Genomic DNA, 23,926 nt, shown 5'->3' on the forward strand with positions numbered 1-23,926 from the left:
CGTTTCTATGCTTCATTCGCGGCGTTATTTTCGTTGTGGTAGACAGATTTTTGAAAGAGGCCAGAAATTAGACAGGACTTTAGATAAAACGTACACCAATTATGAATAAAATATTTTAACATTTTACTTATCAACAGTTTCTTAATCAATTCTTCGAGATCACTGAAGGCTTTCTAAATAAATTATTCAATAGCAATTCTAAGCAGTCTAATCTAGTTACTATTATGCATCAACACAGAAACAACAGGGTGAACTTTACTTTACCGGACTCAAAATTAGTACCTTTCTCCTACGAATTATGATGTATTTGGTAATCCAGTAGATTTGTACCCGGCGCGGATGCAAATCGAAGTTTCGATCCTCTAGGATCTATAGTTCAGGAGCTATGGTCGCTTAAAGTTGAGCATTTTTGACAGGTAAGGGCGCCGCCATATTGGTTTGTAGTGACGGTCGCGCGCCGCTTACTGAGTTGGTTAGGATTAGGTCTAGGGGCGGCAAGGTAAGTGGCTCGCGGTCGTCGCTACAAACCAATATGGCGACGCCCTTACCTGTCAAAAATGCTGAACTTTAAGCAAGCATAACTCCTGAACCATTGATCCTAGAGGTTCGAAACTTCGAACTGCATCCGTGCCGGGTACAAATCTACTGGATACATACCAAATACTACATAATTCGTAGGAGAAAGGCACAAATTTTGAGTCCGGTAAAGTAAAAAGCACACACAGCTCTCTAAACAACATATTTTAAAAATATTTAAATATGGTAGAAAAGATCATTAAAATATTATTCATATTCTTTCAGAAACGTGTCAACCCACCCCAGTTTTCCCTCTTTTCGTGCTTCATAAAAACGTATTATTTCACTTTCGAAAAACATCCTTATGTTGTACAACATAACTATAATAATATAGTATATTTGTTACGTAACATGAGGACTTTAACAATAGTTCTACGGTTCGTTAACCCCTGCCGTATTATTTTCTTTAAAAATGTTAGAGAAGAGAAAATCTCAATACTTAAAAATTGATTACAAAAGCGTAAAACTTGATTACGTTTATAAAGAAAGACATTTATATTTGTTAGAAGGCAAAAGAAAATTAACATTATTTATACAGCTACATGTAGGTACTTCAATGCTTAGAAATTGATTACAAAAGCAAAAACTTTTAGACATTGTTCAAAATCTTCATAGCGAGTCTGACACGTTACGGCAAGGGGTTGAACGGCGCAAAAGTATTTCGTCGGTGAGCAGCCATAAGCGGTGCGGTCGGAAATCGCATGTACGCGACATCGGTCATTGAGTCTTCGAGATTGGGCCCCGAAGAACACGAGTACACGTTCCGAGGATCGTCGGGCATCGCGAGGTAAGCTAGAAGAGCCCGGCTTAATTACACGGGCAGACATAAAATTGATTGAGTCATCCGGCCTGGTGGCAATTATCGGGGTTTATCGATAACCCCTATCGGTGGACGCACATTCCGCGGCAGAAGTATGCAAATGAAGTTAGGGTAGGAGGAGTTCCGTGGGGAGGGCAGGGTGAATGAAGGACGCCGGTCGAAGACTGATGACGTTTGGCATTAAACCGAGCGAGTCGTGGCGCAGCATCGACAGCGACCGGACTCGTCCGGTAGCATTAATAAATGAGGGACATCAGCTTTTAATTACGCGCCTCGCTCGTAATTGTAACCTGCAGCGAAATCGTACGCTCGGAGGCTGGTACTTTGCAAGCCGAGGAACGATGTATGCGTCGGCCGTTGATAACGGGTGAAGCCTCTCTCTATCTCTGTTCTTGGTTGCCGGCTGGCTGATCCCGGAGAACCGAGGGAGCCGATTAACGATCGCCCGTAATTACGCCCGTTGGATCAGCCGAGATGCCCTTTCACGAGCATCTCGAAAACTGAGAATCATCTTCACAGAACCGACCTTGCGCTAGCAGATCCTGTTGCCAGAGAGACATCTTCTTTCGAGTCCTTCCTTCTGCAGCTAGCCATGCCAAACACGGACACTCGCAATCATATTTCGAAAGACAATAATATTTTTAATATCGGATCATGTCACTTGGATTTTTTTGAGAAGTTAGAACAATTAGTTTACTATAGAATGTGGAAGAGAAATTTTGGAAATATTGCTACTGGTCGGAATGCAGAAAATATTATAACACGAGCTTAAATAATATCTTGCACTTTCTAGGGGGTTGAAGACAAATTTTCACCATTATTTTATACAAACCTGAACGAGTTAAAAATTGTCTTCTTTAAAGAAAAAATCAGAAGTAAAAAATCAAACTCGAAATAAAGACGTTTAAATATTAATATATACACGTTTTTTAAATATTTTATATATTGAAAGGTAGAAATGCATTCCACTAGTTTATTAATAATTTAATTCTTTAAAAATTTAACCTCGGACTCCATGCAGAAGTTGTGCGAATTCGAGTTGTAGGGGGTGGGTTATGAAGTGCGTGTTCGAAACTGTTTAGTCAAGATAAGTCCATGAAATAATCTCTTGAAAATCAACAACGATTTTGCATTTCAATAAATTGCGTCACCTATCCGAGATAGGAGACACAAAAATATCAAATGGTTATTCAAGTGGAATAACGCCAGATGGAACTTCCCTTATCGAAGAGTATACCGATTAAATCATTAATGACTTGTTGATATTTATCACGGAATTCAAATCGAAGAAATTTCTCCCATCACTTGAACGGTATCTTAACTTTTCCACTGATAAAATTGTACGTGGTTACATATGAGATTTGTGCACTCTAGTTTGCTTCTGCGAGAAATAAACAGATACAGATGGATCAGATTATGCAAATTGGAAATCCTGTTGCGTCACAGGTATTTAATATTTGCAACAATTTGAAACTACCTTTCTTTATATTGCTAGAAAATGATTGTGACTAAATTTTATCATTTTCAAATATTGTAAAATCCCTCGAATTTGTGAGATTCGAATATTATTATTTAATTTGTCTGTGCTATTGTATTTTTCATAATTCTATAAAAATAGCAAGGTCTTGCATTCTGTGCTAATACGGACGTCGGTCAAGTGCAATAATTACTATTATTAAAGTAAGTCGTTAAAATGCATCAAATTGATCCTTGCGTACAATCTTTTGAACTTGAAAATCCAAAAGACCAACGCAGACCTGTTCTCCTAATTGCTAAATCCAAGAGACATTTTTCACATTCCATATAAATGATAATGAACAGGATGACACATTAAATCTGCGAAGCAATCAGTGCACTGGAGGAACATACAGATGAAATAATATATTCCATACGAATGCAGCGGACGTTCTTACAAATGTAAATGGCGTCATAACGAATATTCATCGGTGTAATATAGCGACAAACGCGGCGGAAGTTGTAAGGATTATTAGGTTCACAAATCAACTGTCGATATACCTGCTTCCTGCAACCGCCTTGTAATATGCTATCATAAGGTAATCTAATGAATGTTAATTAATCGAGAATTCTCGTATCGAACGGAGAACCAAGGCTCAGTAGTCTTCGCTGATTATAGGGTAATAAACATCGACCAAAAGACTTGCGACGTGTTATTCTGCAATAAATTATTTTATTGTTACGTCCACGTCACCAACACTATTTCGATGGACGACAATTTACAGACCACGATTTTTAACGAATCTTTTTTGGCTTCTTCGAAAGAAAATCATTTATTAAATGTAGAGATTCTCAACATTTTTTTCTTTTCAGAAAAGCAGTCCAAAGCTATTGTATAAATTGAACACTTAATTACAATTTATGTTGCTCGGTTAATTCTTGTCATTAGACTGAATCTTCATGCATTTATGTCATACGGGAATTTATACAACAATCTATACCATAATTTTGGACAGTTTCTCTAAAAAAATATTATGAAAGTATCTACATTTAATAAATGATTTTGTTCTGAAGAAATCAACATAGTGTTACTTTTCTAGTTTCCAAAAAGTTAAATATGAACGGAGCTTATATTTCATTTATGAAGATAAGATTCAGCCTTTTTACCACGCTTTAGTTGTATGTGTCAAGTCTTGTAATCGAATTTTAAACCACTTCCCGATGAGCTAGAGACTTGAAACTTTAAACATAGCGCAGAACTGGATGACAATGCAATATTAAAAAACAAATTTTTTAAAAATACTGTGCGTGTCTAGGAGAAAAAAGAATTTATATATTAACCGTCACACCTCGCCGCGCGACGCTCGGTAGTACGTGATCGCGTTCAGCGATCCCCACTCCGCGCGCCAGCGCTCCCTACTCCACTATACGTTCCCACTCCGACTCATCCCCACTCCACTGGCCTACTTCGCACCGAAGGAGCTCAGTGTGGTTATGATGTTCCGTTCATTCAGTTCCATTTCGGACAATTTCGGACTCCATCTCTCGAAGTCATCCCCTCATTCTATTTCGCGTATTTCCATATCTTACTATTTCATACCAGTATTACTATATCTTGCGTTCCATTGAAAAAAGACGAAAAAGTAGAAAATAAAAAGAAATATAAAAAAAAGCTTTTTAAAAACCACGCTTACATTAAAATGCTCTAAAAAGGAGAAAATAATTTTTTAGACAACTCCACGGTTTTATTTATAGTCACTAATGTCTAAAAAAATTATTTACTCCTTTTTAGTACATTTTAATATAAGCGTGGTTTTTAAAAAGTTCTTTATAATTACTTTATTCACTCATCATCTGGCAATCGAAGTAAATAATTTCTGTATTTTCTGAAACATTTTCCTCGCGCGTTCTCTGTTTATAAACAGTACACTTGAGCAATGCGTAACGTCACGCACGCGATACGTCAACGTCACGCGAACGTTCTGCATAATACGATTGCAATTACTTATCGCTTATTATTAGTAATAGTGAGCTTCCACAAAGCCTTGCTACGATTGCCGTTCGTATGTGTCACTATCGGCGATATTCGCACTTCATACGTAAACGTCCAAAGTTTAAGGCAACAAGACGTATTCGTATTTCTCAATGAATCACAGCGAAAGAATCGGCGAGCAATTATAGCAACCGGGATATTGATTTACGACGAGACACAGTGGATCGATAGGTAATGAAAGAGCCCTCAAAGTATCGTTTTATCGGACGAAACGAAAGCATGTTTAAGAGCAATGTAAACACGGTCTTTCGCAACATTTCGAAAAAAATTGCTATCTGCGGGCGTCAGCTTTTCCAATAAGATACTAACAACAATGTTCTTTGAATCAACTGCGATACACTCTCGTTTATTGACACTTGCCGACAGATTGTTCCACGAAGTAGATATACCGAGTGATTCACAGGAAATGGAACACCTAAATAGCTCGGTTAGGCTGGAATATAGAACAAACTGTTAAATCATTTTATGCGAAGTCACCCGGTATTTATACGAGGGATATGAATTTCCTCGAGGTGCCAAGAGTGCACTTTACTGCAGCAAACTTGGTAAACAATGTCGCGCAACAATAGGGTCAGTCAATATTGTTACCCAATACTAATCATTGTTCTTGTTATTTAATTGTCGTTTCGTAATCGGCCAACGTCTGTGCGGAAAGTTATTTGTGACACGATTGCGTTTGTAGAAGTTCTATTATTTGTGTAATTGGCTGGAGTTTGTAACATTCCACAAGTCAATAATGTTGTGTCGTAAATTTTCGTCTTGTAAGTAAAATCTGCAGAGTTCGATTATTTATTCATTTGTACATTAAATGTACAGTAAAAATGTTTCACTGTATTATACAGTTTAGAAAGTATTCGTACACCCTTTAAGATAGAATAACCTTTTTATAATTCTACCAAACGACCTGATTTTTTAGAATCAATTAGAAGCATTGGTTTACGAAATGATATGCAAAAAAGATTTTCCAAAAATTATAATTTACAAGGTTACGTGCAAAAATAAAAAAGGCATTTTTTAAAACTTTTTTATTTGGGCGTTAATGAAAATTTAAGATATATGTTTTGTAGATCTATGTTAGTTATACATGTACTGAAAATTTCGTCGAAATCGGTTGATGCAAGAAAAACGACACGCATCGAAAAATGTACGATTTTGTGGATTTTAAGCAGAAACTGATCGAAAGTCGTGTAAAACTACGATTTTCACCATTTTTAGCAGCTCGTGTGTATGTTAATCGATTTCGATGAAATTTTCAGTATTTGTGTAACTACTATAGATCTACAAAACATGCAGGGTGTCTCAGCTGAAGGAGGCCACCTTAATATCTCCTTTATTTTTAATGGCACAAAAAATATTTATGGCATAATTTAAATGGTACCGAAGGAGGAATATCATAGAAGAACAATTTCTTTCGTCCGGTTATTTTTTCATAGTTTTTTCAAGGTCATCGTTATATTTTCATCGGGAAAACTTATTTTTTTTATTCCTTCTTGTAGCGACTGAAAAAATATATTTGTATATCCTTAAGTCATTAACAAGATGGAATAAAAAAAAAATATAATGAATTAAGATGACCTTGAAAAAACTATGAAAAAATAACCGGACAAAAAGAAATTGTACTTCTATGATATTCCCCCTTCGATACCATTTAAATTATGCCATAAATATTCTTTTTGTGCCATTAAAAATAAAGGAGATATTTAGGTGGCCTCCTTCAGCTGAGACACCCTGTATATTTTAAATTTTCTTTAAGGGTCCATGTAAAAAAGTTTTAGAAAATGCCTTATTTATTTTGGCATGTAACCTTGGAAATTATAATTTGTAGGAAATCGTCTTTGCATATCATTTCGTAAACCAATGCTTCTAATTGACTATAAAAAATCAGGTCGGTTGGTACATTTATAAAAAAGTTATTCTGTTTTAAAGGGTGTACGAATTACACTCACTGTAAACTTTAATATTTACTCTTAAAATAGTGAAAATTACTAAACAATTAGAAACATCAATAGTTCATTAAAAACATAATAAAGAGGGTGTGTATTGTGTATAGATCTTCACTTAAAAATAGATTATTTTCAAGAAATTAAAGTAGTTTGTTTACTAAGATTTGTTATACATAGAGTAAGGTAAACATCATTCTTATGAACATGCTTGTTATCACAGCCTGTGATTATCGATAGTAAGCAATCACTTCAAAAGAGATGAAAAATAATCAAAGCTTCTGCTGAAGGCATTATGTCAAAGATATAATTGACAGTGTACATATTATGATTCTTGATCGATCGTATCGATTGATATACCGTTGATCAATATCACCGCGAAGGTTTTACCAATATAAACAGTAAGTTGACATATTGTACAGATATCTTATTGCTTGATCATGTTCTTTTATCTTCCACGACGCTCTACAATCGGAACTCGAACGTATTCGAGTGCACATAAACACCCGCTGCAAGATGAAAGGAAGACAACACAATCATTCGATATCATGCTATTTTAAGTTTTTCAATTTTGTCCTTGTTGATACCTTGAACCTTGTCCTTGTTGATCAGGAAAATATGTTTCACATTTAACTCTAATTCTGCGGAATGGTTATCATATAAATGTCATATAATTGCAAATCTCAGAGTGCTTCTACATGTTAAAATGGTATAAAAATACCAGGCCCGTTAATAATTTATTCGCTAAAAACAATTTCGGTGGCCTTGTAAATTCTGAGAGCCAGTTCTATACGTTATTAGTGGGTGTTGACGCAGATGGTATTATATTGGGTTGGCAAATAAGTTCGTTCGGTTTTTGTGATTTATTCCAATGTAAAAAACCGAACGAACTTATTTGCCAAACCAATACATAGAACTGTAAACATTGACGTTGCGAATGTGTAACGACTGTTGGAGAGTTCGTTAAAAATATTTATTTATAACATCTTGAGATTGTAATGAGTCTTCACCAAAATTAATTTGCGATAATATAAAAAACAATTGAAATACAATTTGAACGATCTCAATGAACGAATAGACTAGAAATTGCATTTTATTCTTGCATGTGCAGCAAACGATCAAATTATTAATGTGACTTTATTTAAAATCGACAAGTTTACATTGAAACAATCAATTTTTCAGTGGAAACCTAGTCTGACTATTTACTATTTTTGTATGCACTATGAATTGTATATATATTGTGTATATATTTTTATATATTTTGATTGATTTTTTATATTATATTTTATATAATATATTAATTTTTTATATTTTTTATATTATATTTTATTTTATGTAATATATTAACTTTTTTTATATTTTTTATATTATATTTTGATAGAATATATTTTGGAGAATTCTCTACATAGTAAAGTATAAAATTCCATAGAAGTTACATAGGTTTGCATAATTTTCAATTCAAGAAAAACTACTGATACGAAACCCAACGTTTTATCACAAATGTTGCTTTTCAAAGTTCGTCTAAGGAATCTAAATTTATACGAAAAACTCCATGGAAAACCAAAAATTGAAGTCCTTTCTGATCCTCGATCGATCGTGACCATGGATCGATATCGCGTATTACATAAAAAAAAGCTATCCTGTTTGCACTGTTTTCTTCGATAATAGGGAAGATAAGAGGTACGCGAACACAAAATTACCGAACAGGCAGTGGAGCATCGTATGTACTGATAAGAGATCGCTGGTGGTAGATTATTGACCTTTGGATGCGGTAGAGAGCAGTGATGTAAGTGGCGACCAGTTATAAATTGTGGGACCGATCGTTTAGCGACACAACCTGCTACGATGTTGACGATCACTGTGTTAGTTGGCCTATTCTCGGTGGCACTGGTCCAAGCCGACCACCTCGATCCACATTATGCACCTGGCCACGAGGGTATCGTACACCTGTTCGAGTGGAAATGGCCTGACATCGCAAGGGAGTGTGAGACTTTCCTTGGTCCTAAAGGATTCGGTGGTGTTCAGGTGAGTTAACCATAACATACTCATTATTAGACTGTGGCTCTTTAACCATTTATAGCATGCACATGAAGAAAGCATTTATTTTATTAAAATGTAACAGCATTTTTAGTTGAATCTTTTTAGAACGAATTTCTCACCAGTTGTTTTTTCAATCCAATTTTTAGAAAATGGACTACTCATATTATAATAATTTTACCATCACTTCTTAACCCTTATGACAATGCCAACAATTTTCTATGACGTTTAAGAACATTCTAATCGTTCGACTTCACTGTTTTAACTCACACTTTCATGCCTCAAATGTGCTCCAACAAGTGAGCTATTTTTCAAGAAGAATATTAACTAAGTTCTGTATTTTTTCTTATTCTTTTAGTTTACTAGATGGCCGAGTATAATCGTAATGATTTTACTCACTTGAACAACTGTTTTTTACAATTACGTAGATAACAGTATCTACTTATTCTATTATTCGCAATAATACTGTACATGGTGTTTCAATTTTGATAGAAAAACAGGAAGAGTGAATTTACATGAAGAACTAAATTGAATATTTAGAACACAATGATAGGTTTTGAAGAAAATTGAGTTTAAAAATTCATCGAGTGCATGAGCTGTCTAATAAGAATCTTCTGACTATAACCTGCTGATTCTACTTATTATAAATACTAGTATAAAAATATTCACACAAATGGCTGTTTCAGAACATTTTTATCCGTCATTGTTTTATGTCGTTTGTTTTGCAATCTGGATTAAACCAAATCCATTTCTATTTTGCCTCTGTATCATTAAAAATATTTTTGTATGCCTTATAAAGTTTATTTAAACAAAATGTATAAACACATCCTCCACCATAAATGCGATGCGATATGTCATCTTCCAGGTATCCCCAATCCAAGAGAACGTGATAGTCGTGAACAGACCATGGTGGGAACGCTACCAACCCATTTCCTACCTATGGGGTACAAGATCTGGTAACAAGGCAGAGTTCGTCGACATGGTAGCCAGGTGCAACAGGGCTGGTGTTCGAATTTACGTCGACGCTGTCGTGAACCACATGAGTGGAGATCATGCGAACGCAGTAGGCACTGCTGGTTCCAGAGCAAACACGTACAACCGTGACTACTATGCGGTCCCATACGGCAGAAACGATTTCCACAGTCTTTGCGCGATCACTAACTATAACGACGCCACCAACGTCAGGAACTGTGAACTGACCGGTCTTCACGACTTGAATCAGGGTAATGAATATGTCAGAGGCAAAATTGTTGACTTCATGAACGAGGCGATTGATGCTGGTGTTGCTGGTTTCCGGTTTGTATAAAACGTTTATCATACCTCTTTTACAAACAATTTATAACGTATATGTTACATTTCATTGCTAAAATCATTTTTCTTCAACTTCATTATTAATTTTGCTATCATGAAGATTAAATTTTAAACATTTCTGATGTTCTAATTGCGAGATATATTTTAAGTCATTGAAAATGAATGTCAGCATTTTTAGAATAGTCTAATTATTTAAATAGTAATTGTTCCTAGAGTTTAAAGATGATATATGATTTAGATCTGTGAGAACAATATTTCTAACATTTTTAAAAATCTTTGTTTTGAACATGTGTCATTGGATTATAGACAATTTTCATTGTTATTTGCAAGAAATACATAAGAAAACTTGATTTTCTCTCTTACTGGCATCTATAAATTTATAATAGTGTAACGTTTTAATTCTTTCGATTCATTTTTCATTATTTACAAGAAATACATAAGAAAAATTGATTTTCTCTCTTACTGGCGTGTATAAATTCATAATAGCGTAACGTTCTAATTTTTTCAATTCTTTTTGTGTTAACTGTTTTCTTAATTTTCTTTCAGTATGGACGCCGCAAAACACATGTGGCCAGAGGACCTGAAGGTCATTTACTCCAGATTACATGGTTTGAGCCAACATCACGGTTTCCCACCGAATAGCCAAGCGTTCATATACCAGGAAGTAATCGACTACAATGGCCACGAAGCAGTTACCAAATTCCAATACAATAACCTCGGCGCTGTGACCGAATTCAAATTTGGCCAAGAGCTCAGCAATTCATTCCGTGGTCACAATATGTTGAAATGGTTCTCTAACTGGGGAGAAAAATGGGGTCTCCTGCCGTCGAACTCTGCTTTAGTTTTTATTGACAACCATGACACTCAGCGTTCCAATAATGATCCGCTCACTTACAAGTCACCGAAATTGTACAAGGTAATTGACACAATTCTGTTTCTATGTTTATTAATAATTTCAGAATATGGTAAAACAGTATATTACCCAAACTAGACCTTCAATGCAGCCTTTCAGTAGCAGTGAACTGCATTTTAATCTATCATTTGATAGCAAAGTTCGTTCTACAATAAATTGATAAAAACAGTGTTTAAATAATGTTTAAATGGATCGAAATTAATTACAGAATCATATATAATTATAAGGATTTTTTGTTACCTAGCTGTATATGTAAATAGAATGAGTAGAAGATACTTCCTCAATCAGTAATGGGTCTGAACAGGTTAGCTAGTAGAATGGGTCGACACGTAGTCAGACAACAGTAGAAAAGAAAAGTTCTCGTAGCTCCAAATATGGGAATAATTTATTCTCCAAAATGTTCATGATATACTTAATAGGGAAGGATATAATTCCTCAGTAAAATAAATAATTAGATAAATAAAATTTTTTCATTTTCCTAATTGTAAAAAATAGAATGTGAAAAACCTTTAAACCTTAATTAAAAACCTTAACTTACATATTACATATTACAAGCTGAAGAAACAAGATTAGATTGTGAACGAAATGAACGAATACAATCAAACATTTGTCGTGATACACATAAAATTAGCTGCTGGGTTCGGCAATTAATACGGGCAATATTTATTTTATGTCAATATCAGGCTATTTTATATTTACGTATAATAAATTACATTCAAACTTGTAGAAAAGTTTCTTCACAAAATCTTGTCATCATTCTTTTCAGTATATTGATTTCATTATAGACACGAATAAATATTACAAATAAATACATACATGAAGTAAATGATGGTAGAAAGTTCTAAATAAAATGGCCAAGCTCACAATTTATAGAGCTTCTTGTGTTTCAAAAATTTTTCACAAAATTTGTAGAAACATTTCTTCACAAAATCTTGTCATCATTCTTTTCAGTTTGTTGATTTCATTATAGACACGAATAAATATTATAAATAAATACATATATGAAGTAAATGATGGTAGAAAGTTCTAAATAAAATGGCCAAGCTCACAATTTATAGAGCTTCTTGTGTTCCAAAAATTTCTTCACAAAATCTTGTCATCATTCTTTTCAGTTTGTTGATTTCATTATAGACACGAATAAATATTATAAATAAATACATATATGAAGTAAATGATGGTAGAAAGTTCTAAATAAAATGGCCAAGCTCACAATTTATAGAGCTTCTTGTGTTCCAAAAATTCTTCACAAAATCTTGTCATCATTCTTTCCAGTATATTGATCTTATTACATCACACTTTATGAGAGCATTAAACCTCGAAACATGAAACGAGGCACTTTACCAAGTCGAAATTCATGGCTGATTTAAACATTGAGACCGTAATCGCATGTTCACGTTTCAGATGGCGGTCGCTTTCATGTTGGCCCATCAGTACGGTATCCCCAAAGTGATGAGCTCGTTCGATTTCCGCGATTTCGACGCGGGGCCGCCCCAGGACAACCAGGGTCACATCATATCTCCCGTCATTAAGCCCGACAACACTTGCGGCAATGGCTGGGTTTGCGAGCACCGTTGGAGACAGATTTACAACATGATTCGCTTCCGTGGTGTTGTGAAGGGCACTGGAGTCTCAAACTGGTGGGACAACGGCAGCAACCAGATCGCATTCTGTCGCGGAAACGCCGGCTTCGTGGCGTTCAACGGCGATCAAGGTGACATGAAGCAGACCCTCAAGAGCTGCATGCCTCCAGGCAAATACTGTGATGTTATTTCCGGTAACCTGGAGAACGGACGATGCACCGGAAAAGTCGTTACCGTCGAGTCCAACGGCAACATGTACGTCCAGATCTTGAAGAATGAAGACGACGGTGTGCTCGCCATCCACAGAAACGTGAGTACTCGTTGCGGAATTTCTTCTAACTATTTTTCACATTATTATTGGGAGTCATGCGTCCCTCATTCTTCCTTCTCTTTTATTTTTCTTCTAGTAATTCTAATTTCTAGTTAATAAATCTAGAAATTTGTTGTACTTGTTTCTTACATTATTGTTGAGTGTAAACAACTCTTCCTTCACTTTTATTTTTCTTCTAATAATTCTATTTTCCAGTTAATAAATCTAGAAATTTGTTGTACCTGTTTCTTACATTATTGTTGAGTGTAAAGAATTCTTCCTTCACTTTTATTTTTCTTCTAGTAATTCTATTTTCCAGTTAATAAATCTAGAAATTTGTTGTACCTGTTTCTTACATTATTGTTGAGATTAAAAAATTCTGTTAGATTGGAAATTAATACGATTTTTTGAAGTTATATCATATAATATCTTTCTTGAAGATTATTTCGAATATTATAATTTGTTTACAGGCAAGACTGGCTTAAAGGAGACTCATGATGAAGAATGGACTTGGACATAAACAGGGGATACTTTAAGAATCTTGAATTGTAAAATAATTTTGTGCGAAGTAATATAGATTATATTGTGTAAAATAAATTTACAGCCATCATCAAGTTCTGTTAATTAGTTCGTATACACCCCATAACTGTAAATAATTTTAATCTTGCTTACTAATACACACAAAAGTTGAAGGTGTATAAACAATTAATATAAACCATTTATCTATCTACCAATTTCATTAAAATAATCTATTGAATTGCCAATACAACGACAATAATAAAAATTACCATTCTTAATTTATAATTGAGAAAATAAGTCTAAAGAATTGTGTTCGATGTATAATACAATGCAACCTGTGATAACAGCCATCTATACAAAACGATATAAATCTGAACTATGTATTCATAGATCTTTCTAAATCCACCTATGTCGTGATAAAAATAGATCAAACATTCTCTAGATATGTTCTCTTCTACCCAAAAACTCTTCGTACACTTGTATCTAAAATTAGAACGCCAACTCGGTTCCTCGTGTCGATTCCTATCTCTTTATCTAATAGTTGTACTCACCTGTCACGTGCATCGACCAAATCCAACACGTTTTTGTAACGCTCTCGCCTTGACACATATTTCCCCTAATCCTTTCAGACTTGACTGAAATCTTTAGTCTATAATCAAAGTAATTTACACTTCAGACGTTGATTGAAACAATAATTTCTTCGTTAATCAATTCTACAAATTGTAACGAAACTCTACGCATCCAGATTCTATCAACAGTGTTCAACATTCATACAATTTTTAAAAAAATTTTATTATAAATTGCTCACGAATGTATCCACGATTGTTTGCAGCAGAAATCCAATTCACATGAAGAAACCATAATGATCTAGAGTGGAGCATTAAGTAATTGCATTAAGTAATTAAAAACGGCTTATGGAAATGTTTAAAATACAAGAAGTCATATAACTAACACAACAACAATACTCTGATAATTTTCTGTTAAGTCACTCGTGCACAATTAACTTCGGCAGAGATGAAGAACATTTATTCCTGAACAGATGAAGAAAAACTCATTGATTGCAGCATTCGACTAAAAAGCAAACCTAAATAGAGGGTGACTGAACTCGAAGATCGTTTATTTTTCAACAAAGTTTATTTTAACAGAAACAATGTACTGTTTTTGTTCTCTTTTCACCATTAATTTCTACTATACATAATATGACAGATAATCGTAGAATAATACACGACAGACGCGCGATGGAGAAATAAAAAAGGGTTTGTGCTGGAGGAATGGGAGGAGGAGGGGAGGGGATCGATTGTCGAACATAGTTGCAAGAAAACCAACCGCGGGAGGAAACGAAGGGTGTGAAAAATAATAAAATGGATGGAAGAACATCGAAGTATCACAAGATTGCTTTATCGCCCGTTTCTATTGTCCCTCCTCTTCTCCATTTCGTTCGTTTTACACACTCGTGGTCCGGAATAATTCTTGTCGCATTCTAAGAAAAAACGTCACGAATCATTCTTCACGAGTCTACAATATTCTTGCATCCCTTTAAATAACTCTACGGGATTTCTCTCGTCGAACGCATTTCCTGCCATGTAAAGTATCTTCGTCTCTCTCTCTCTCTCTTTCTTTCTCTCTGCTCCCTTTCATACACATGTACACACGCATTCGACGGTTCTCTTTCACTCTATCGTTCTATCCGAGCGATCCTGCTGCCCGATAACGTAATGATCTCGTGCCACACAGTAATGATGAACCCCGGCTACGAAACTAAATAAAATACTACGGGTCTTCTTGTAAAAGCACGATATAAATAAATGCTCAAGCATTATGTACAGTGATCTCAGTTTAAGTAAAAGCCGCTAGCTCGGTTAATGGCCGCGCGTCGCTCTCGAGCTTGCGTTCTTAATCTCTTCTGCAAAATGGGACAAATCGTCAACAAATATTTTCATCTCTTCCACAGTAACAATCACACATTTTACAAATATCGAAAGCAATACGGATTGGAAGACCAAATTTGTGATTTATAGTGGAACACGAACTCGGGAGCGCACGCAGCCGCGTAAGTGTATGTGTACATAATATTTATAAACGTATATAGTCTGCAGTAAATTCAGGCTAATGTAAATCTAAAAATACTGCTCATTTTTTACGAACTTACCAACTTTTTCGGTCTTAACGCTGTCTCCAACCTAGGACGTCTGCGATTTCATTACGTCTTAATTGTTATACGTGAATACAATAAGGCAACAGTTTACATCTAAATAAATAAACGTTAAACGTTGTAAGTAAGAGAAGAAAGAAGAAGTTAATTTACAAGTCATCTAAGCTACATTACGGATCCGTCGCTCGTACATCTATATTGTTTACTACGTATCGTCTGTACAACGTGTACCACGCGCTATTGATTCGCATCACGGAGAAACAATATGGCCGTTTTCTCTTCTTATTCGTGTTCAACTTCGCCTGATTACTGTCCTGAATTTATTGAACACGTTATCACGATTTTATGAGACGAAATTTGTAGTCGAAAACGTTTTGAATAATTTTTTAATAATTTACGTTTTACGTAAATACATTTACATTTTGTGTTTCAGGTTCACAACAATGAAGGAAAGACCCTCCGAAGTTATTCTTTCAAACTTGACATCTTTTCAAAAATTATGTACAACCTCTCAATTTGTCATTTAGTGTGTCATTCGAATACTAAATTAATAGTAAACACCAAACAAAGTTTTAGTTAGAGTCTCACTTTGGAAATACAATTTTTCAAACATTAATTAGTTAAATGTTAAATTTCTCATTTCCTGCTTTCCTCCATTGTGCGAGACTTTATTTACAAGAACGGAAACCATAAGTTTCGCCGATGACACGAATCCAGAGCGATCTGTACACGAGTGTTTATGAGTACGTTGATCATCGTACGAAATATGAATGTATATTTACGTGTGCGGAGCTCACCCCGTTTTCTGCACGTAGAACGCTAGCAAAAATATAATTTAGTATATTTATCATTATAATTCATTCATATAAAAACTTCGTTAAAATATATAAAAGAAACAACGATTTGAGCAAATACGTATCTCCTACCATAGTTAAAAGTACCGTGTTCGAAACGTTCCTTTATTGCACATATCAATTTCCGCTAATAAAGTGTTGTCTCTTTTTCATCTCTCTTTCTCTCACGCACGCTTTCACACAGTGGTACGCTCATCCATCTTTGCACTCGCAAACAACAATTATTTTTATACATACTCTAGTATGTACGCTTATTTATTCTCTTCGTTCTCATCTTGATCGGTTCTGTTACTGTTTGTCGTTGTTGGGTTCGCAGAATTACTCGAATTTACCGCCATTGTTCATCGATAATCGATTTGTACAACGTTCTTTTTATTCTACAGAAATTTCAAGCAACAATCATTCATTACAAATTTCAGTACACCAACATAATACGTTTTTCCAATCCGATTGAATATGGATTAAAGATCCCACGATTAATACTCGAGGCAGGAATACTCAAAACATTAGACGGTTTACAAAATTGTTTATTAGAGAATTCTGAGCACAGAGACGCGACAGAAGAAATTTCCAAACAAGAGTCCAATCTATCGAAATCACTCTGTATTACAAGAAACCAACAATTCATTTGCTCTGTACATTGAGTTCGCTTAATACACGGAAGAATTCGAATAATTCGCAGTCGTGGTCGCAGTAAATTCGCCTCTCAGGTAACAGTTGAAAATATTCACATCGCGGGGGCAATTTCAACGAGCCGTACACAGATCGGAAATTACGAATCACACACCGGGTCGATCGAGTTTCTCTACGAAAGGCCAGTCTTTGGAAGACTTCTTTTGACGGATAGGCACTCGTTTCGTTGATCGTCGAAATACTTTCTTCGTTCGTGGAAAGACTTTTCGAATCAGCAAATTTACCCTAAATTCTCTATTTACCCTAAAATGTCCAGTCCACGTGTTTTCAACACAAGTCCGAGGATCTAAAATCGAATTTTGGTCGGCTGACAGGTGTGTACAATCCAAAAATGGAAACAACCGCATACATCGAGCGCTCCGAATTCCCGAACGCCAATTAATTCGTTTATTGTACAGTATCAGCTTCTTTGTGCTCATCGCGTGTGTATCTCTAATTTATACCCGGACTCAGGGATCGTTAACACTTGTTAGTTACCCTCCGCTTCCTGCGCGGAAGAAGCGGCAGAAGCCCGTCTAGCCGAGATCTAGAAGCCTGATCCGAGGTGCAGATCATTGAAAGACATCCGAATAACTGTCTCATTAACAGACAATTCGAAATCTGTACCGCGGTTAGGGCTGGAGTAAATCTAAGTCGGGTTGTAAGCACTGTAGCCTTAGGCACCGGGTGTCGAACCACTCTACATCCATGAATTACAAACTAGCGTTAGGTCTCCCAGGCTCGAGAGTCTCTATCGATCACCTCTCTCGATCTCATCCGGGTCTCGCATCGATTATCTTCCGCATATATAGACGCGAGCGTCTTCAAACTGAAGAAGACAGGAAGGTTTGAATGTCTGGGCATCGTGAAACAGTTCAAGGTGCAAGAATGACCCTTCGTTTCCCCAGGTACTCGATCGCAACTCGAAGGGTCCCGTTCACCCGCGTTCCACTGCGAAACAGTTCGCTGGGTATGAACACACTTTTAGAGTCTAAGTCGATGGACTTAACAGGCGGAGCCTCCTGAACAACGGTCCTCGAACCGCGTCACTGCTTGATGGGCTTCTTGAAGACGACTTCCGGCTTGCGTATCGGACGTGGTACGCGCCGTTCTATCCTCAAAGCCCTATTTGGGTCCGGCGAGGGCACCGACGCGCCCTCCAGACCCACCGGAGTCTCCGCCATTGTTTGTCAGTTTCCCGTGCTACTCGGCCGCCTTCCGGGCATCTGTTGCTGCTGTTGCTGAGACGCCGCTGCTACGGCTGCAGCCGCGTTCAACGCTGGCAGAGGTGTCTGGTGACAGTGCGCGCAGTGCAAGCACACCGTGCAGGCCCCGAGCTTTCGGGCTAGCAGCGCGCGCAGCTTCAAGGCCGGTCCCAGCTTCATGCCCATCGGGCCCGTCAGGTGGTCCTCCGACAGCAAGGGCAACGCGGCTCCGTCGATGCGGTGCTCGCGGAAATTCTGGAAAGAAACGAGATGGTTAGGACGCTGCGATTTCATTGCATCAGATTGTTGTATATCGAATGTTCAGTAACTTTTTATTGAATGAACCGGTCGTAGCTTTAGCTTAAATTCTTTCTTCCCGTTCTTCAACTTCAAACTTCTCCATAAAAGACTTCATCAAATAAATAAAATTGACTTTTCCTCTACCGAAGTATCGATTCTATTAAAATGCTCCATGAAAATTAAAAATTCCATGAACAAGTTGGGACCAGTTGGTCTCTTATGTGCTTCTACGTTTCCATGCCAAATGTCCGGAAACGCAAATTAAAAATAATAGGTGAAAGTGTTCAAGATTCAGCTGACGAGCAGCATTTCAATATTAAGTTTTCTCCTCTCGAAATACCGATTCTATTATAAAATGCTCAATGAAAGTAAAAAATTCCATGAGCAAGCTGGGTCCAATTGCTCTCTCATGTACATCTGAATTGCGCGGAAAGTTTTCTGAGACGCAAATTGAAAATAAAGGGTGAAAGTGTTAAAGATTGAGCCGATGAGCAACATTTCAATAACGCAGAGCCGAAGGAGCCGGTCCGTTTCCTCAATTAAATGTGTTCACCGCGCCCAGGCTGATCCCCATTCAACAAGCCCGAAGAATGACACCCACGCGTCCTCGCCGGCCGCATTAACAATCCTGCCATTCCTGAATACCTCGGGGCGACCCTTAACCCTCGCGGAAACGAGCTCGAAGGTCGAGGTTCTACGCGAGGAGCGGCGAGCGCATCGCGCGCGCCTCATCTCGCGGAATGCCGTTCACGGTTGCAATGCGTCGCGATGCGCAACAAGGTGCATCTTCAACGACGCGGAACGCCGCATGGCGCTCGCTCATTAAACCTCTGGTTCCGCAGAAAGTCAGTTGGGCTGCTCGGATAGAATCAGACTGCCGGGGACCGGAGGAAACTGAAGCAAGGATCGAGGGAACGAAACGAGGCGAGGGGGAAACGAAACGTGGAGGATGAAGAAGAAGAAGAAGAAGAAGCGGAAGAGGAAAAGGGAAAAAAAGGACGGACGATTCATTCACGGCATCGGGGGCCACGGACGTAATTGCGGCTGCAACCGCTGCAACTTACCCCCGCTGCATTGCACGCGTCCGTTCAGGCCACTCACACCACTCACTATACTACGTATCGTCTCTCCGCCGCTGCACACGTTCGCGGAATACGGTGATTGCTCAGCCCGCTTATGAATGAAATATTCAACGCTCTAATGCGACTGTTGCACGCAAAGGCAGACCGGTCTTCTTCGAGGCATTCCGGCTGCGAGGGGGAAGAGAGGACGCGTTTGAAGATCAGGATCGAGATTAATCGAGGTCGCGCAACGAGACCTTGGAATTTATGGCGGCGCCTCGAACGGGAGCAATTTTTCAGATTCCTGGATTCTGGTAGAAGATTGTACGGGAAGCAGCAGCAGATAGAGTTTCGAGATTCGAATTTTTAGGATGGTTGCGGCGAGACATTTAAATGATACCGAAAGGTATTTCTTAATTGTCAAATGTTAACTTGGGGATGTCCTTCATAATTTGTGACATTTTTAGATGCTAAGGTCTGAAGAGGACCACTAAATCCGTGTTTAACTTCACAAAAATTTGTATTACGGTGTTATTTATTCAAGAATTAAATTTGTAATGTTTTAAAAAATCCTCAGCCATACTTCCAAAATGTATAATGTGTTAATACACTGAGAAAAAAAGTAGTTACTTCAATAACACGCGTGTTATTGTGATTTTTTTACTTCGATGAATATCAATGTATTCTTTTCAATAGTATGCAATTTAGAAGCAAATCGTGATGTATTTGAATTGTCTATCATGAAATGATTGAAAATTATTATTCGATTCAATACCGTACATTATTATTCGTAATATTTCTCTTTTTCCTTCAATCAGATATGTTGTTGAAAAAATTTGAGAAATGTATTGATATATACTGGAATTGGTTTGAGGCCATATCTTATTTTTTTGAAAACATTGATGTCAAGCTATTCGCTTATATGATTGGCGGAAATGAGTTTTGCTATTGAAATTCAATAGTATTAAATATTAAAATAAGTTCATATGATATTGGCACTATTCAATAGTACATCTTATTGAAGCAACATATATTTTTTTTGTTTCGACAGGATTTTTTTCTCAGTGTAGACTTCCTGTAGATAAGGCATTGATAAAACCACTCGAAAAGTAGATCCGTCCGTGGTTTCTTACAATTAATGCAGACGATTTTTGCTTTGCACAAAGCTTGGCAGTTATCTCCATCTACCCAGCAAATCCACAAAGCTCCAGCAACGACCACCATTAAGCTCCTTGGATCTCGACGTTCGCGCATCTCGTGGGTGCCGTGGCACGCGAATGCGAGTTGGCCCGTTGTTTTTAGTGCGATTCGCTGCGTCCGTGGATCATTAAACGCGAGTATGCGGGCCAATTGCTCGAAACGTTGCCCCGGTGCGCTCGCTTCTAATAACGGTCCGGCGAAGGCTTCTTCCGCGGCGTCTCTGGTTCCAGCCAGCGTAACGACTTAGTTAATTAGCGTTTACGCGAAACGACCGTGAAGAGCACGGCCGCGTCGACAGAGTTCCGCCGCGCCGTTCTACCAGCAGCGGTTTCCATCGCCGTTTCCAGCCCGTTTTATACCGTTACCGTCGCTCGGTACGCTATCGGAAATTCGAAACAATGTCGGCCGTGTACCCCAGGTGATAGATGGCCGCCGCGTGCTCCTCCTCGTCGTCGTCGTTGTCGTCGTTTAACAACGGTGTCAGCTGGTTCGCGCCGTATCGTCGGTATAAGGGCGAATGGGATAATTAGCCGTCCAACGCGAAACTGCCGGGTTCACGCGGATAAATGGGATGTAAAGCGAGACGAACTAATTTGTGCGAGTCACTGCGTTTCCTCACCGCTTTTCACAATTACCGAGCTCCCGGCGGAATTCGCGAATTCTTCGACTCTATTTTCTAATACTATGGCAACGACGCACAGTGGTCTAAACGGGCCATTTAGCTGGACAAAACCCAAAAATGGTACCAGGTCAGAAGAATCACTGTTGGTTTTTCCCTTTTTATCACCCCATAATAAAATATACCCCCACGAACAACTCATTTTTCATCTTCGTTTTCATATCTCGTTGTGAACATCTAGTAGTGGAAATATTTGTGGAATTTTTCATTCTATGATAGATACCAGCATGAACCAAAAGGACAAAACTCAAATAAAACTTAAATATATTGTTTATTTGTGCTTAAAAATGAAAGTATACTTCAAACGTATATAGCATTCAAACTTTGACAGTCTCGCAAAAAAAACCTTTAAAAACCTTTAGGATGGAACATGTTGAAACATCTTTATAGAAGTCTAGAGTGTCCGAAAAAATCAATTTTATTAGCACGAACTTGCGCCTTTGAATTTGAGACAGTTTTAAGTAATTCAATGTCGATATACGAATCATCTCTATGATTCTCCTCTACGTAAGCCACAAACGTCACAAAAAGATATTAAAACATGGTTGGAGTAAGTGATATCGTATTTTTGGACCCCTAAAATTTATGCAAACAATTTTGAAGATTTATAAATTTTTTAAAATTTTGAAAATGATTTTTTTTAGAACATTTTTGTACAAATTTGTCGGCCTAAAAATACGATGTAACTTTTATTTGAATCAGTTTTTGCTGTCTTTTGTCGTTTGTGATTCATAAGCACTTACATAAAACGGTCGGTTCGGAAGTTTTTCGGTGGAAATGCCCAATTCTCACCACGATGTTTTAAACATTTCGGATAATCTGGCAAGAAAATGTTTCAAACAAAAGTTAATCGATACTCAGTCATCTATAAATCCCAATAAAAACATTTCACAAAATTTTTCTTTTTAATAAAAAAAATATAATTATGTTAATTTTTTAAACGCCACTAAGTATTTTTTATTACATATTGTTGTAACTGATGTCAAGACGAATCCAATGACCAACTTAACTACGCCTTTGAGTCTTAAAATAATGCTAGAATAATTTTGTCCAGCTAAATGGCCCGTTTAGACCACTGTGCGACGTAAATCTTTTGGGTACTTCATCTTAACCTTCATCCGACTCTCGTGTCAATTTGACACGTTTTGTTGAAGAATTTCACGTGAAGTATATTTATTTGAAATGTGACAGAAATGAGTACGTACAATTTAAAGCACAGTAGGTAAAATTAAAAAGATTTTAGGACATCAGTAAATTCAGCTGAATAAAATCATTAAAAGAAGAAAGAATTTTTTGTATGGTAAAATTATATGTATAAAATAAGATAAAATTGTATACGGTTTGTCTTGCCATCACTTTTCATTTTACATAAAGACCCGCAATATATTTATTCATATTAGTATCTTCATTTTCAAGTTTTTTTTACCATTACTTCTTTACTCTAAATTAAATATCTAAATTAACATCGGTGACTGGTGAATCAGCTCTGTATTTTAAAATGGTAATAAATCTGTACACTATAATACTATTTCTAGATCAAAAAGCATTGTTACATTTACATTTTAAAATCAGACATTTATTAATCACATCAAAGCGTTGAATTATTGGTGAAGAAGAATCGCGAAGATAGGTCCGTTAGATAAAATAAAATTGTACCGCTTAATGCGTCTCCTATAATATCCTAAAAGCCGCAATTTCGTGTTCAGTAAGCCTATTTTTCGAGACTATTATCGAGAATGGATTCCATGTAGTTCCAAATAAAAGGATCGGGCGTGCATGTCGTAATTTTGCGAGATGATCCGGGGAATAATCGAGACGGACGGTTTTAATGCGCGGTCATCAGTGGTACAAAGGAAAAATGCGTTTCCAGGAGCAAGATTTTGCTCTAAATACATTTTAATGAAATAGAGAGCATCGTCCCCTCGCACACGCTGATTGCGGCCCGACAATTTCCACGCGAAGCTCCGCGCCGTGCAAAAACCGTCGGTTCGATCAACGAGGGGACATCCTGCACTGTAATTTCGTGCTACTTGTTACCGCCACGGCTTACAAGCATAATTGATACCCAGATTTCAGGTCAGTAATTCATAATAATCAGCTAAAAGATCGCGAGCGAAGCCTGCCTTTCCGTAGCCACGGTCTATTCCGAACGGCAATTTAATATAATAAAAGAACGCCTTTTTCTTGTAGCTTGCCTGGGTACTCAATCGGCGTACCTGGACATTGTAGAGACTGCGGAAGATCAAAAGGACGAGCAAGTAACCGGGAAAACTGCCGTAGAACAATTAA

General features: G+C 37.1%; 2 protein-coding genes across 4 annotated transcripts in view; one reads left to right on the forward strand and one right to left on the reverse strand.

Annotated features, from left to right (window-relative positions):
* Positions 1-8,656: 8,656 nt before the first annotated feature.
* Positions 8,657-13,609, forward strand: LOC143211077 (alpha-amylase). The gene is made up of 5 exons (XM_076428498.1): positions 8,657-8,869; positions 9,747-10,177; positions 10,739-11,108; positions 12,507-12,995; positions 13,466-13,609. Exons 1-5 carry the CDS (start codon positions 8,690-8,692, stop codon positions 13,478-13,480), a joined length of 1,485 nt encoding a protein of 494 aa, XP_076284613.1. The 5' UTR covers positions 8,657-8,689; the 3' UTR covers positions 13,481-13,609.
* Positions 13,610-15,932: 2,323 nt separating this feature from the next.
* Positions 15,933-23,926, reverse strand: part of LOC143211076 (uncharacterized) — a 269,477-nt gene continuing 261,483 nt past the window's right edge. For all 3 annotated transcript variants that reach the window (XM_076428495.1, XM_076428494.1, XM_076428496.1), the window contains one exon: positions 15,933-18,652. In XM_076428495.1, coding sequence (XP_076284610.1) covers positions 18,383-18,652 — 270 coding nt within the window. In that variant the 3' untranslated portion in view covers positions 15,933-18,382. The remainder of the gene's footprint in view (positions 18,653-23,926) is intronic.

Source organism: Lasioglossum baleicum, chromosome 8, assembly GCF_051020765.1.
Source record: "Lasioglossum baleicum chromosome 8, iyLasBale1, whole genome shotgun sequence".
Taxonomy (NCBI): domain Eukaryota; kingdom Metazoa; phylum Arthropoda; class Insecta; order Hymenoptera; family Halictidae; genus Lasioglossum; species Lasioglossum baleicum.

Excerpts from the sequence above, each read along its gene's own strand:
- LOC143211077 (XM_076428498.1), top strand. The coding sequence starts at position 8,690 with ATGTTGACGATCACTGTGTTAGTTGGCCTATTCTCGGTGGCACTGGTC. Across the intron at positions 10,178-10,738 it reads GCTGGTGTTGCTGGTTTCCG|TATGGACGCCGCAAAACACA; the intron begins GTTTGTATAAAA and ends ATTTTCTTTCAG. Across the intron at positions 11,109-12,506 it reads AGTCACCGAAATTGTACAAG|ATGGCGGTCGCTTTCATGTT; the intron begins GTAATTGACACA and ends TTCACGTTTCAG.